The sequence below is a fragment of the Pestalotiopsis fici genome (assembly GCF_000516985.1).
Source record: "Pestalotiopsis fici W106-1 unplaced genomic scaffold PFICI_Scf_7, whole genome shotgun sequence".
Classification (NCBI taxonomy): domain Eukaryota; kingdom Fungi; phylum Ascomycota; class Sordariomycetes; order Amphisphaeriales; family Sporocadaceae; genus Pestalotiopsis; species Pestalotiopsis fici.
The window spans coordinates 931,313-946,378 of NW_006917097.1; the positions used below are offsets into that span (position 1 = coordinate 931,313).

Below are 15,066 nucleotides of genomic sequence, written 5' to 3' on the forward strand. Positions count from 1 at the left end.
TGCAATCATGGGGATCTAAAGATGAGATAATGGACCATCTTTATTCCCGTGGCATTGATTAATCTGCGGGTTGTGGGAGCTCTGGTGGCTTGCTACCCCATGCACACCGATCAAAGTACTAGTCCATGCAGATGTCGCTTTTGTTGGTGAAACCATTTCATCTTGTCCCCCAATCTGAGATCATTTGACCCCATATCACGATGAGGTATTCATGCCACGACCACCCCTCGATGACCAAGGTATCAGTGTACAGCGAGTTAGCCGCACAAAGACAGCCAGCGGTACAGGACATGGTTGACCTGCCTCTGCGCCTCAGCGATCGACGTGATATCTCCTCAATCTACCTCTTCATTGGCCGCAAAGAGGCTGGCTGACAGTACTTGGCAGCATTTTTGGGCCAAATGCGGATGAAAGTGGGCTTTACAATGTCATTACGAGCACAGCAGCGCCCGAGGCGCCCCCTGCAGAAGCAGCTCGCCTCCACACTTGATCGTGAGATGCTGGCCTGCCTGCCTACCTGTGCTTCACAAGCTTCAAGCGCTGGCTACGTGAACACCAAGGTTTCACGGTCCTCAGATGGCTACTATTTGATAACCAATGCAGCACAAGTAAATCTTGTTGACGAATTAATAGTGCACACCAAGTCATACCACCTCTGTGGATCATAATATGGTATTGAGAAAACCTCCCCGCGTTTACCGGCGGCACTGCGTCTAGATAACGAGGATACACCAAGATACGGGCTTGAATAAACGCGCTGCTATCCGAAAACAAGATCAGAAATGGGTCAGAACAAAATTAGAGGCGGCAGTCGGCAACGCTAGTCTTGACATGCCGGTTTTGGATACTAGCAATTCAAGTAACTCTATTGTAGGAAAGAAACTTTGAAAGTAGTATCCGTAGCTCTGCATCTCTTGTCCTCGATGAATTACAGAGTACTACCCCCTGAAGACTGCATGCCTTTAAATCAAGCCTGCCCCCCAGTCGTGGAAAGACGGAGCGAGCAAAATAAACTGCATGGAGCCACGGATAGCATGATCCCCCTCGAACTCCGGTAGAAATTGTGGTCCATCGATTTCCTTTTTCCTGTCCAGGCCAGACAATATCAAGCGGGTTCGCAGATCATTGCCCCTTGCCCAGGACATCCATGGCCGGAGAGGTGCGGTGTATCATTTGGGCCGTCGTATCCGCGACAGTTACACAGGCACAGACAGAGTTCTTTCCTTTTGATCTTATCCCAGTGATACGCAAAAAGGACATGGTGAGCAGTCTTGGCTGTCAGACGAGACATTGAAAGTGATTGGTGTCCATTAATTACACTTGCTCTCTCCCCAGATTTTGCCCAACGAACACTGGGCACGGGCACGACCCAACTGCCTAGGAGCAGTCATTGGCTCCATGACCCTCCAACTTTGCACCAATGATAAAAGAGCCTCAAATGCACCGTGGTCTCGATGTTCCAGCCGAGTCCAGGCTCGCCGATCATTTCACATTTTCCATGGGCGGCTGGCGGTTAGGCGCTGTGGGCCCGTAGTTCAACCGACTCTCGGAGGTTTCAGGCTCGGCGAGCTTGATGTGTCCGAGACCCAGTCTCGCCAGTCGTTCCATGCTTGGCATACCGACATTGCCGAATGCATCGGATACCGGGACATCAAGACCGGACCAAGTAGAACTGTCAAGTGGTTTAGATGGCTGCTTGCACGGATTTAGGCCCGGGCGGATCGGTAATGACACTCGCAAACCTGCTCAAGAATGTTTGTAGCGAGCAAAAACATTACAGCTTCAACCCGAATAAATAAGGTCTGGCATCTCTGCTCGATGAGAATTGCTGCCACCAGAAAACAAACTCAACGATGATATGATATTCAAACATTTGGCAGCTCGAAATGAAGTGATTGGTCGCGGAATACCTTGATATCGACGGCCGCTTTGCCAAGTTTTGTGGACAGAGAGAATGACCCGTGAAAACAAACCTAGCTCTGTTGGCCTTCTCTGCTTCTTTTCCTCATATACTGCATCTCCAGCTTCTTCTTCTTCTTATTTCCTTTTCTTCTTCAAGGCAAGTCACAATTGAAAATATATGGTCACTCTTGACAAGAGTATCGAGCCTCTGTATCTCTTGTCCCATCGCCAATGACACTATCACGAGACATATTGTAGTACGGCGGACAATCTGCCAACTGATGTTCGAAACAAAGAGCTTCTTGTTATATCATAGACCACTGATTTCAGAGAGTATTCCGTGCAGAATTTAGACTCGTCCAAAGAGCCAATAACCGACTACCTCCTGCACTATACTCGGGCTACCGAGTGTCAAATCCAAAGAGAGCAAGTGCACGAATAGTGCGACCAAGCCTTCGGATCCGAAAAGTGGATCATAATGTTTAGTGATTGGTGCCAAGGTCAGCGGCCTCAACGCTTTGCTGGATAGTAACATGGATAGTCAGGTAGCGACCATGACGAGTCCCCAACATTACAGATTGGAGCTCGAAAAAAATCTCCGGTCGATGAAGCAAAGTCCGGTTGCAAATCGCCGTGTAGGCATTGATAAGAGTGAGATGATCCTGCAGGATTCCTTTAATTGACCAGCCTATCCTTTCTTCTGTTCGTCTCAATTATTAAATAATCATCCGTCCTCGTCTTTTATAATGGCAGAGTCAAAAGGACTACCGGGCTTTACAAAGCTGAGCGAACTGGTATACGTACGGCCGGGGACCAAGAGCGACAATGCGGCAACCAAATCAACAGATCCCACGACGATTCTCATATACGCCTGGGGAGACGCCCTTCCCAAGCACCTTCACAAATACATTCTAGGCTATCTGCTACTATACCCCAGCGCGCAGATCATCTTGATCATGGGACCCATGCTGCGGCTCTTTTATCAGACGCCGGAACAAAGATCACAGAGGATGGAAGTTGTACTCGGCGCGCTCGCCGGAGCTGATGAGCGGGTACTCGTCCATGCCATGTCCAACACTGGAGGCATGAACTATGCGTCGACTCTGCACGCATACAGCAGTCTCAACCCAGAAAAAGCACTGCCTCACGTTTTATCCATTTTCGACTCGACGCCCGGCAGTCCGTTGCTCAGGTCCAATATCGGCCCGTGGTCCCGCGCCATGGCCATTGGCGCCGCCTCGTGGTTTCCAGGTCCTCTGGTTATCCCGCAATTCATCAGTGCGCTCTTCTTGCTAGTCAGCCACGGTATCCTTTGGCTCCGCGGAATCCCCAGCCCTGCCGTCTTTAGTTGCAAGATCATTAATGATCCCGAGTTCGAGAGCGTCAAGACCCCGAGGATACATTTGTACGGCACGGGGGACGATATTATACCGTGGGAGGCAGTAGAGGATCATGCAGCTAGTGCAAAGCAGATTGGTTACCAGGTGGACCTGGAGAGATTTGAAAACTCGCCTCACGTTGGGCACATGCGGACAGATCCTGAAAAGTATTGGAGCGCAGTGAAGGAGGCATGGCTCAACGCTGTCGAAAAGCAATGAGGTAGATCGAAACGCGCTCGTGTTGGCAAGGCAAGGTCTAATGAGTATCTGGGGTCATGTTTGATTGATCGTAGTTTACCATCACGAGCCCTTGATTGACTGCATTGGATGCAATCACAACTTCATGGTCAAGCGAACATGGCAAGGACGAATCATGACATGATCAAGCGATGATATCAAGGAACAAAGTACGTTTCCTCAGTGATTCATGTTCATCTACACAAGCTTGACAATTTGGTGATTTTTTTTGTGTTGGACGCGACTTTTTGGACGGGTGACATTTTGGGTTTGTTGCTGTAGCAGTGTCGGATCTGCAATAATTCCTTTTTGTCTTTGTCCCCTGGTCTTGGCACGAAACACCAAATCGCCTTTATCCGCCAAAGCCCCTTATTGAGCGACATGATCCTTTTTTTTTCATGACCTCGGAAAACGTGAATCGCACCTTTTTGGCCTTTTTTTCTTGAGTGGCAATCGACAAAGACGAGCGTGAACAAGCATCCTTTCGACCTTGGGTTGCTGGAAGATTGCATAAATTGTACAGCCTCCAAGGAACCGGCTGGAGCCTTGACCTCCAGGAATATACCTGCATCATCTGAATAAATAATCAAAAACCATTGCAGTCATGACCGAGAACCATGAAGAGATCAGATCCGATCCACCATATCAGAATGGCGAGTTGACGCAACTGAAATTGATTACACGCCAAGACGGCCACCGCGCACCACCGGCGTCGGACTGGATAACAGACGAGGAACTCTGGTTCATGGACTGGGCGTTTCGCGACACAGTCAGAGAATTATTGAGCGAAGGCGCCAAGTTTGAGCTCAGAAGATTTGAAGGAACGCCAAACTTTCCGCCACTGCTTTTACAAAAGGGCTATGGCATTGCTCTATGTGCGCGAAGATCCAAAGCTTTGCGAGACGTTGGCCCTATGCGCTTCAACTTTGGTAAAGACGATGTATTTGTTAAGAAATTGTGCAATCTGGCCAATGATGTCAGGAAGGCTAGCTTTCGACATGGCGACCTCATCTGGACCATCCGAATCACTACCTTTTTCGCACAACGACCGCCGACCAATGCACCGAAATGGTGGAGGACAGGAGCCGAGTTGGACCGCGAGGAATGCGAATTCTCTGTGGCGGCGGAAGACGTTTCTAAAGCTACACCAAATGGGTGTGGTGGGAAAACATCATTGACACCTTTGCCGCACACACGAAAATGCAGCTCTGAAGATATCCATGGCTACAATGATTCCCGGTCCACCAGTGGTGCCAGCATAGCAAGTCCTACGCCTTCACGTTTATCACACCGACCGCGAGAGTCACTATCGCGTCTATCACCACCAAGTCGAAGAACATCGAGCGCTCTACATACTCGCTTGGACAGTGGACCAACCGGCGGGAGGCAAAGTCTGGATAAACCGAGACCGACGGAAAGGCCAAGATGGCGGCCAGCTGGGTGAATATGATTTGGAGGTACATAATTTTCTATGAACAAAGGTGTAACCAGAGTTGTTTTATTCAATTTTCTATTATAGTGAAGCCAAGGCAATGGGGTTTGTGAGAAACGTGTGTGCGGCGAGACCATGCAGGCCCAAGTAACATTCATATGAGTATATGCCTAGTAACCATACTCTTGCTTCAAGGATGGAGTTTCCCCAATCTAGATTGGTGTTGAGAGATGGGTCTTGAAACGTGTGCCAAGTAGTAGTCGAATTCCGAAGGACCAAGGCTTTGTTTTTTTGGCGAGTCTGATATGCATGCCCGGGCATGTTGACAGCGCAACTTCACATGTTCCAGTATGGAGCAGCAGACGCCTACTTGCTAAACGTCAAGTTGAAGGACTCTTTGACGACAACGCCATAGAAATAAGAGAAAAGCCCTTTGTTCGAATTCTTTGATCTCCAATATCAAACAGCTCTTTAGAGTATAATGGATACATGGGTATATATGCTTTATACTGCCGACCCCTGAATCATGTCTCTTCCGGATCAAGAAAGTATATCAAAAAGTTTGTTCGTCAATCTATTCTTGGCAGCATCATTCCGCGAGTAAAGCCATGACGGCCCGAAGACAGTGCCTCGAGGCATTCGACATGCTGCTGGACAGCCGGGATGAGCTCCGTTTCCAGATTAGTAAAAAGACTGGAAAGTACGAGTGCATGGTTCACTTTGACAATGGCATCTATATGCACTTTATCAGCACGCGCGAGGGGGTGCTAACCGTGGATCTACGGCGGCGGGGCATGATTGATGCGCTACGGGATATGGCGAAATATGATGGCATTGACGGCAGAACAATGGCATACGGAGTGGCTGCGTACTTTGGTGTCGAGGAGGGCCCGGGGGGAGGAAGCAGTTGTCGTGCCGAGAGAAGACATCGAGAACGATGAGTTTTGGATGACATTGGTTGAATATACAGGAGTAAGCTTGATCAAACCTTGGAATCAGCGTACGATGTCATCTAGACACAAAACGTTGTTATTATGAATCGGTCATACACGTCTTGTATGAGTATTTTCGTCCATCAATCGGCTACGCTTGGAAGGATGAACCAGAGCCGCCTTGTGAATAAGGGAAAATGCTGGCATAGAGTGGTAACATGATTCACACTCTGAGTGAAGGGATCTGTTATTGAGTTCACCAATCACTTGATGATGGCTCTGTGATTAATTGTTTCGCGCATCCCTCAATCTAGATATAAATACAGTCCTCTCAAAACTCCTTGACCAAAGTGACTACATTCAGACAGAAACTCTTCATCGAGTCAACTACTATACCCTGTATACACTGCCAATTATATAATTTCATCGTCAAACAAAATGACAAGACTCCGCACAACTTCTCCTGCCCCTGATCCCACGTACATCGAAGCACTTTTCTGCATACGCGAGGCCATGCCGGTTATCAACCTCCCACAGAACGGAACACGGAATCTATGGGAAATGAAAATCCCGACTCACTTGGGTATTTCCTTGATTCTACAAAGCAAATGCTTCAACTGCAGTTGCGTCAATATACTTACCGGCCCCTTTGCTGAAAGACTTGAGCTTCTCGCAGTCAAGATAGGAGCGGATTCCTTTACCCACTTTGACGGAGTCTTGGCCATGTTTAGTTCAGGGCCTCTCCGTGTCGGCAATTCCCACAGAAGGCCAGGATTTCAGCATCTTGAAAATGAATATCATCAGTATGAGTACATTCCTGGCTACATGGCAGATCCTCCCACAGCCCGATGCGTGCAAGCACTAGAATGTATTCAAAGAGCATGGGGGAGCATTTACCTCTCGAAAGACCCGGGATCAGGCCGTATGATTAGCAAATTGCGTTGTACATGCAGCAATGGCGAGGTATGGTTGTTTATCAAAGCAACCCGCCCTGGAGTCGTTTACGCTGATCTAGATGGTCCGGGACTTTTCCCCGGCGCCCTCAAAGAGGCTGCAAAACAAGGAATGGACGGCTCGGTTGATATCTGCGGACTCTCGGCTTACTTTGACGAGGTACCCCCGGATTATGAGACTCGCTTTTATCCGGAAGAGCAGTCTCCTGCCCCTAGTTTCAGTTCCTTTTCAAGCTGGTCACAGGTGACGGACTCGGACTTGAGTTTGCCCTCACCAGCAATGGACTATCGGCAAGACCACGGTTACTATTAGGATCGCTACACTGGAGAAACTGGCACAATATTGGCAATGAAGAAGAGGATGATGAGCCGGGTTGCTTTTGTCACTACGCGCTTAGGAGGAAACGTCGAGGGTCATAACACGAGGCAAACAAGTCTAGAGCATCCCGCACAAGATGGGCGACTTGTGAAAGCAATGAATATTCGAGATAATGAAAGACGGCAATATAAATAGCATGAATAAGAATTTATAATTATGGGGTATCTTTATGCATCAAAAGGCTTGATGACCACCTTTTCACCGCTCACTCCCTCCTTGTTCTTCTTGAGCGCCGTCTCCAGAGCTGGCAGACCACCGGGGATGACCAGGGGACGGTTGGGTTTGAAGAGGCCCTTGGCAATCCAGCCGTCCTCGCCACCGAGGCTCTTCATCAACGGCTCGCTGAGGTATCGGAGCTCGGGCTTGGCGCCCATGCCGAGCACGGGCTTGACCGACGTCTTTGGCTCCTGCGACTCGCCCTGCTTGTTGGCGTCGTCGGCATTCGTCTGCACGGCATAGACGTGGGTGTTTTCCGTCTTGGTGGCCTGGATGACCTTGACGCCGAGGAGCAGGGTGTCCTTGCCGGAGATGGCGTCAAAGACACAGTCCAGAGGCAGGTCGCCAACGGCGGCGGCAAAGTCCTCGGGCGTCGACTGCTTGGAGCGGTCAAGGACAATGTCGGCACCCAGGCTCTTGAGGTGCTCAATGTGGCCGGCGCTCGAGTTGGTGATGATCTTGGAGAAGCCCGAGAGCTTGGCCATCTGGATGGCGTACTGGCCAACGGACGAGCTGCCGCCGAGGACGACAATGGCCTTGCCCTTGCCCGCCTCGCTACCTCCCTGCTCCCAGGGTGCGGTCAGACCGCGGCCGCTGGCCTTGTCATAGAGCGCAACGACCACGGCAACGGTGGCGAGACTGATGCCGCCAGCCTGCTCATCGCTAATGTTCTTGGGCGTCTTGGCCACGAGAGCGGCGGGCATTTTGCAGTACTGCTGGAAAGTGCTAGAGTCATATCTTCCAATGATGCCCTGGAAAAAGACCCTGTCGCCCTCGGCGAAGCCAGTGACCTCGGGGCCTACAGCGGCGATCTCTCCGGCGGCATCGGAGCCGGCCACGGCCGGGAATTGCTGGAGGAAGACCTTGTAGTCACGAATCTTCCAGTCAACCGGGTTGATGGCGGTTGCGGTGATCTTGATGGCAACCTCTCCCTTCTCGAGGGGTGCCAAGGATCGGTCCGAGACGACGTTCAAGGCTCCAGCCTCGGGCATTACAGCTGCCTTGAAGGTTTCTGGTACGGCCATTTTTGCGTATTTGGTGGTTGTTGGCGTTGTTATAGTAAGATTTGTTGGTTCTCAAAGTGGCAGAAGAGGGAGTTTGGGGTTCACAGCAGATCTCAAGGCTATATTTATATTATTCTCGATATCCTCGAATGGGCACTTATGTTTGATATCTATGGTGTACAAACAAGCATTTGAAATGGATGCAAAATCGGGGTCGGCTCGATTCAGAGTTTCAAGCCGCAGGGAAAATGCCACCCCTGACCTCATCACGACTTTTCCGGGCTCCATGGTGGAGTCGCCCCTCTTTGCGGAAATTTCTAGTTGCTACTTGACTACCAAAAAAGGATCGGAAATGGCCACTGGACTCGACAAGTCCGTATAGTTTGCAGTTTTTTGCCGAGGCATGATTTGAAATACCATATTCGTGTCTCTATGCTGACATATCCATATTGCCAAGCCTAGACACAGCCCAGCGAGAAGGAAACATCGTTTGTATTGCACAAGAGGTGATGAAAACGACAAATCGACATGCTTCCCCCCACTGACAGGGTTATTTCCATGTGCTGGACCGGATCCTAACCACTGTTGGTTCATGCACATATGAGAACGGTCAGCCAGGTCTCTGTAAAGATGCTCAACGCCATGGAAATTCCCGAAACTCGTGTTTCCACTTGGAAGCGGCCATGAAAATGAATATACTTTTTTTCTCTTTCGCCAACCCACTTTTGCAAACACCTAGTAAAATACAAATAACAGAGCCAGTACCCTGTTATTGACAGCGGTCGAGATTATAATGTTATACTAACCAGCCATGTGCCGATCCTACGTCTACAAATTGATACAGCAACAAAGGGTCGTACAAGTGGTAAGCACTAAAGTGATCTACGTAATCTATAGAAATCAGTGCCGCCCTTGCACAATTTTGCGACACCAGTAAATGGCATAGAGTATACAGATGTCGGTTTTGCCAGGTAGAGCATGCAGGACCCTTAGAATGAGCATCAGCCATCACAGCCAGCCACCCTAGACCATGTCTGTATACACGCCGTGCTTTGTAGCATCATCATCAGCCGGCACCTCTCAACCAAGGCATTGGTACTTGCTACGCTCATATACATACGTCACTTTGACCAGTTACCCACATTTGGTTGGATATCTTTGCTTGAACATTCAGGCTGGCTGCAGTCGGCACCACTACAGTTGAGTTTTCATCCATGTATTCTCTAATCGCAAAGTAAGGATACGTCGCAAGACCCATTTCAAATCACGACTTGCATAGACAGACGAGCCGGTCATACTTTCGCCGTCTCGGTGCGTATGCTATCTACAAATAGACCTCTGCCATGTCCGATATCGTGTTCTGCATCATGTAACAGACAGGCAAGCCCACGCTCGTCCCCAATTCATTGTCAAACGACCTTTGTCACAAGCACCAAGCATTGTCCAATATTTGGCATGTCCAAATAAATTCTGTAGCAGTATCTCTTCTGCCTTACAACACGCCGACGTAAAGATTACAACCCAGCTTTGTAAGTCAGCCAGCAGGGAGGTTTATCAGGCAAGGGATAATATCCAATTGTTGAGATATGCGCTCATCCACTACATCTCGGGTTTTATGCTTGACTCTAAACCCACATATGTATATCATCTTTCACTCTATAGCTACGTATGAATACTTGGCCGACTAATGAACTCATTTTCTTACCACAGCCTTGTTCCATCTCGACAAGAGTGTCTTGAACGTTACCATGCTCAAAGTCTTGGTTGCTTTCGGAGCCTTGAAGTGGCTTCATGGCGCCACACATGGTACCTAACATGCCACATCAACTGGGGTGTCAGTATGTATTCCTCCATGGCAGGGGCCGGGTTTGTCTTTGTGGAGATCTTGGCAGGTGCCCATGTCTGTCCATGACCACTCACGAAGCAGGGAATTCGAATCTGTCGGCCGTTTGCCGCGGATTTGTTTCCCAAGCACTCCGGAACTTGATGGTTTTTTGTTCAAAATAAAGTGGAGAGCAGAGTATAGACTGCAATAATCCCCGTTGCTTTCGGAACGTGGGCGGCATCGTGAAGGGATACGCACATGAAAGTACTTTACTTGAAGCACTACTTGCCCACTTTTATGGTCTTGAAAATCCTTCAGACCATGGATTAAAGTATTTTCACAGGATCAAACCATCTTTTGGAGATTTCTGCTTGTGGATATCATGGAAAATACAGACAACCCACGCGAGGCAAAAGGGGGAGAAAATACAAACCCACAACTGTAAGTGTACATAGTATACTGTGCTTACAAGGTTATAAATAACCATATCGACTTCCTCCAATTACCAAACTACCTCGCCCTTTCTAACCTCCTCCTTGGAAAGAGGCAGACGGGGTGACGTGAGAATGAAAAAAAAAAAGACCCCTCCAGCGAGCGCTTGGCTCGACTGTGAAAAGAAACATTGCTGCATGGCCAAGACTGCAGCTAATGCGCTTCCCGGAAGTGATTGCTTACCAAAATCTTTGTCCTCATCTTGACCCTCTTCGGAATGTAACGTCGATCCTCGAGGGCGAGATGGGGTTTTCACGGGGGTTGGTGTTTCCATCTAGTAAGACCCTGGTATTTGACGGCCAGCGTAGCATCGCATATCATGTCAAGATGCATGATGGACGAGTCTCGATGGTGGACGGACGGCTCGACCCAACTCTGTTCATCATGTCGCTTTTCATTCTTTGGCTCATAACGTCCGACTTTACGTAGCATATGCAGGCTTGTATACAACTCGGCGGTCTATTTAATACCTTTCCGTCTATAAAAGGTCTCTTGCCTCCACAACGAAGCAAAGGGTTGGCCAACCTGCACTTGTTCTTCACTCTGAATTCACAATACCATCCCATAAACTAGCAGAATGGTCTTCAAGTCAAAATTTCTGGCCGCCTCTGGCCTCTTCCTGTCTCTTGCCTCCCTCGGTTGTGCACATCCCGGAGAAGGTCATCAGAAACGGGTCCAAGAGGCGAGCAATGCTCACATGGTTGCGGCGCTCAATGCTCGAGCTTTGGAAGCCTGTAACCAAAGACCAGAGGTGAAGGCCAGAAAGGAGCGTGCAATAGCTCGTCGGCAGGCGACTTTCACCGAGCTTCGCCAAAAGAGAGGCCTCAAGGATGGTAAGTAAAGTCATGGCCCGTTCCGGGGACTTCTGGACAGGGAGAACTAAACGCCAAAACAAAATAGAATCCTTTGTCCACCGCAGAGATGATGCGGCATTCCAGAAATGGGCCGCGGTAGACCACAACAAGACGGGTATTGTCGACTTTGGCCAGGATACGCCAGCCGAGGACCTCTTTGCCTCCAACACGAGCTGCCTCCTGGCGCCCGACAATGCCAATGGTCCCTACTTTGTCTACCAGGAGCTCATTCGGCAGGACGTGGTCGAGGACGAGCCGGGCGTGCCCATGCACCTCGAGTTCCAGTTCATCGACGTCAACACGTGCGAGCCGGCCGATGTGCTGGTCGACATTTGGTCCTGCAACAGCACCGGACAGTACAGTGGCGTCAGCGCCGAGGGCCAGGGTGGTCTCGCCTCGAGCTATCTCCGTGGCGTGCAGCCCACGGACGACGAGGGCGTTGTCAACTTTGACACGCTCTTTCCTGGACACTATGAAGCACGGGCGTCGCATCAACACATAATTGTTCACGTGGGGTCGAAAAGTAAGTCGTCTTTTGTATTCATTAGCTCGTCATTTGTCGAGATCATCTATTCCGGGACACGGGCATGGATGGTATTTACTGACTCGGCTACCAGTCCTCGACAATGGGACGTACACTGGCGGCGTCGTGGCTCACCTGTCCCAGCTCTTCTTTGACCAAAAGCTCATCGACGCCGTCGAGCAGCTCGAACCCTACAATACAAATCAGATCGCCCAGACTCCGAATCTGGAGGATGCTTTTGCTGGATACGGCGCAACGGAAGAATACGATCCGTTCATCAACTACATTGTTCTAGGCAGTGACTTGTCTTCTGGTCTCTTTGCCTGGGCTGAGCTCGGTCTCAACACGGTACGTATATACAATTACAAGAGATATGCGATCATATTCTAACAGATCATTTTCATCTCTGCAGAGCTCCAACTGGGATCTCTATGCCCCATACGCGTCCATCTGGAAGGAGGGCGGTGGATCAGATAACCCAGCATTCAACTTTTCTATTGTTGGAACACCCCCACCCACTCACGGTTAAAGGAAATGATGAAAGCAGTATGAAATAAGGGAGTCTTGTCATTGAAATTACCTTCTAGTGCTACGGATTTGTTCAAAAAGCTCTCATTATCAGAATGAAAAATTCATCCGGAATTTACACTATTCAAGATGTATTGTCGTAACTATAAAGCTGCAATCTTGCAATAAATCTTTCCTTTGACAGTCATACTGCCTTTGCTCAAAAGAATTTCCTGTACTTCAACCCCAGAGGTATGGTCCTCGGTCAAGACCAGATGAATCGGACCGTCCCTATACTCGAAAGCTTCAAAACGACCGTTCAAAGGACCAGATTCCGGCCCTGCCTCTGCAGCATCCTGCGTCGAGCTTGTAGTGCCGCCACCTTTTTGATACTGATACCGACCATCTGCCGTAAATGTCAACTGCTTCCATTCCCGCTGAAACCCGTCTCCCAGGTCAATCAAAGGCGTCTCCTCTCCCCATCTCCACTTGCCCACCAATTTCTCTACAATGGAATCACATAGGGTCGCGCGGTCGACCCAGCTGATGGAAGACACCATGAAAGTCTTGGCAGCCGTCTCGAGCGCGTGTAGATTCTCCGCTGCCACAAAGTAAGACAGCGATATGCCATGGCCATATGGCGACTGTACGAGAACCCGGTACATGGCCGGGATCAGCCCCTCGTCATCGGGTTCGTTCATGGCGAGGGCGCATGAGACACTGACACCGCCGCACGGGATGCCAAAGTCGGTCATGGCACACGGCTCGAGGATGGTCATGTCGTCATCTGACCGCAGCTCCTGCATGGAAGCCATCTCGTCAACCACCTGGCGGCTGCTGTACAAGAGCTTCATCTCAAAGTAGCCCGACAGGTCCGCCAGCTCTCCGGCGAGGACGTTGTGCGCAGAAACACGGAGATTGTTGTTCACGGGCAGTGATATATTGCCGATTCCAAACTTGGGGATGCTCTGGCGGGTCCACTCTTGCCTCTGGTCTTGGCTGCCAGGAGACGTGGACGACTGTGCTGGAGGCACAGAAGATGTTTGGTCGTTTTGCTCACCGGGGGCCGTGTTATTTGGTGACTGGCTCGCGGCGGTTGGGCCGTTCGTGGGTGTCGCCTCCTGTGCGAATGAGGCTGGCCCCGATGGACCTCCTGTAACAGGATTGGTAGGCATGGAACCCCATGCTGCCAGATTTGCCATTGCGGCTTGTTGTTGCTGTTGCTGTTGCAGGATGATTTGATTTATTAGCTGCGTGGAATCACCTGACTGGGCTGCCGCCATGAGATCCAGAAAGGGATTCTGCACAGAGGATCCTCCTTGCATGTTGGTCACATTGGCCTGAAAAGATGCCATGGCGGCATTGGATTGTTGCTGTATGTACGAGTTGATCACGTCTGCATTCACGCCCGACGCGCCATTCTGCATCAGGGCTGCTATATAGCCACTGGGATCAAACTCGCCGCTTGAGGTGCCCAAGGCTGCTTGTTGCTGGTTCAGTATATCCAGAAACGGTTGTGCCGTCCCAGCGTCCATCTCGGTATTGTCATTGAGCGTCACTTGGGCCAATGCTCCGACAAGTGGCAGAATGCTGCCTTGCGCCCCAGCCTGGTTGATCTGTTGGTACGTTGATGCAAAATCCGGATTGGTTACAGACAAAACCGGCATCAGAGGGTCAATGATTCTGCCCAGTCTGTCACTAGTCTTCCCCAAAAGCTCGATACCATTAGAATAAGCCCTGTTTGCCGTCTCCTTGTTACAATATTTGTTGACGCCATCCCGGAACCTCTGCGTTTTGGATCGATATACAGGATGAGGTGTGCCTGCATCGAGATTTGCACCATTGGAGGAGTTGGATGGATGTGATGTGAAAGCAGGTCTCGGCCCTGCAGGCGCCGGACCGGTTTGGCGTGTGGAACTTGTTGGGTTTGTAGGTCGAGGGGGTACATCTGGGGTACGTTCGGCTGTAGATGACGGCGGGAGTGAAAAGTACGACTGCTCGGGCTTAGCAGATGGCGGTGGCGTTGGAAGTGAACTCGTCTCTAGGGGCGCAAAGAACACCGGGGCACTCTGGAATTCGGGACTTGCCCGGAACGATTGCGATATTCCAGAAGTTGCTGATGGAGGCGGAGTGGGAAGGCCAGAGGCATTCTCACTGTTGGCTACGCCAGTTGATGGACAATCAGAGGCACTGCTTGTAGACTGTCGTTGGCTACCTCTACTAATGTCTTGAAAATCCAACAAATTTGTCGAGGGCTGAGGCGACGGGAGTTGAGACAATGGCAAAGATGAAGCTGGTTGCGCTGGTGAGCGGTGAGCTATAGACACTGGCCGGCGTTTGATGGCGAATGAAGGACCCGTAGGTACTGAATTTTGGCTAGCCATTGCTTGATTGACTTTTGAGCAGATACACTACATAAAGATGAGGGTAT

At 50.0% G+C, this 15,066-nt stretch overlaps 7 protein-coding genes across 7 annotated transcripts; 5 read left to right on the plus strand and 2 right to left on the minus strand.

Moving 5' to 3' along the window:
- Positions 1 to 2,648: 2,648 nt before the first annotated feature.
- Positions 2,649 to 3,500, plus strand: PFICI_09916 (uncharacterized protein; the record flags this gene model as incomplete). The annotated part of the gene is made up of 1 exon (XM_007838497.1): positions 2,649 to 3,500. The coding sequence occupies one exon, from the start codon at positions 2,649 to 2,651 to the stop codon at positions 3,498 to 3,500; it is 852 nt and encodes a 283-aa protein (XP_007836688.1).
- A 622-nt stretch (positions 3,501 to 4,122) lies between these two features.
- Positions 4,123 to 4,962, plus strand: PFICI_09917 (uncharacterized protein; the record flags this gene model as incomplete). Its single annotated transcript, XM_007838498.1, has 1 exon — positions 4,123 to 4,962. One exon carries the CDS (start codon positions 4,123 to 4,125, stop codon positions 4,960 to 4,962), a length of 840 nt encoding a protein of 279 aa, XP_007836689.1.
- A 596-nt stretch (positions 4,963 to 5,558) lies between these two features.
- On the plus strand, positions 5,559 to 5,891 carry PFICI_09918 (uncharacterized protein; the record flags this gene model as incomplete). The annotated part of the gene is made up of 1 exon (XM_007838499.1): positions 5,559 to 5,891. One exon carries the CDS (start codon positions 5,559 to 5,561, stop codon positions 5,889 to 5,891), a length of 333 nt encoding a protein of 110 aa, XP_007836690.1.
- Positions 5,892 to 6,320: 429 nt separating this feature from the next.
- PFICI_09919 (uncharacterized protein) lies at positions 6,321 to 7,148 on the plus strand (the record flags this gene model as incomplete). Its single annotated transcript, XM_007838500.1, has 1 exon — positions 6,321 to 7,148. The coding sequence occupies one exon, from the start codon at positions 6,321 to 6,323 to the stop codon at positions 7,146 to 7,148; it is 828 nt and encodes a 275-aa protein (XP_007836691.1).
- A 233-nt stretch (positions 7,149 to 7,381) lies between these two features.
- PFICI_09920 (uncharacterized protein) lies at positions 7,382 to 8,455 on the minus strand (the record flags this gene model as incomplete). Its single annotated transcript, XM_007838501.1, has 1 exon — positions 7,382 to 8,455. One exon carries the CDS (start codon positions 8,453 to 8,455, stop codon positions 7,382 to 7,384), a length of 1,074 nt encoding a protein of 357 aa, XP_007836692.1.
- A 2,873-nt stretch (positions 8,456 to 11,328) lies between these two features.
- On the plus strand, positions 11,329 to 12,657 carry PFICI_09921 (uncharacterized protein; the record flags this gene model as incomplete). Its single annotated transcript, XM_007838502.1, has 4 exons — positions 11,329 to 11,584; positions 11,652 to 12,128; positions 12,223 to 12,476; positions 12,541 to 12,657. The coding sequence occupies 4 exons, from the start codon at positions 11,329 to 11,331 to the stop codon at positions 12,655 to 12,657; spliced, it is 1,104 nt and encodes a 367-aa protein (XP_007836693.1).
- A 142-nt stretch (positions 12,658 to 12,799) lies between these two features.
- Positions 12,800 to 15,019, minus strand: PFICI_09922 (uncharacterized protein; the record flags this gene model as incomplete). Its single annotated transcript, XM_007838503.1, has 1 exon — positions 12,800 to 15,019. One exon carries the CDS (start codon positions 15,017 to 15,019, stop codon positions 12,800 to 12,802), a length of 2,220 nt encoding a protein of 739 aa, XP_007836694.1.
- Between the last annotated feature and the right edge of the window lie 47 nt (positions 15,020 to 15,066).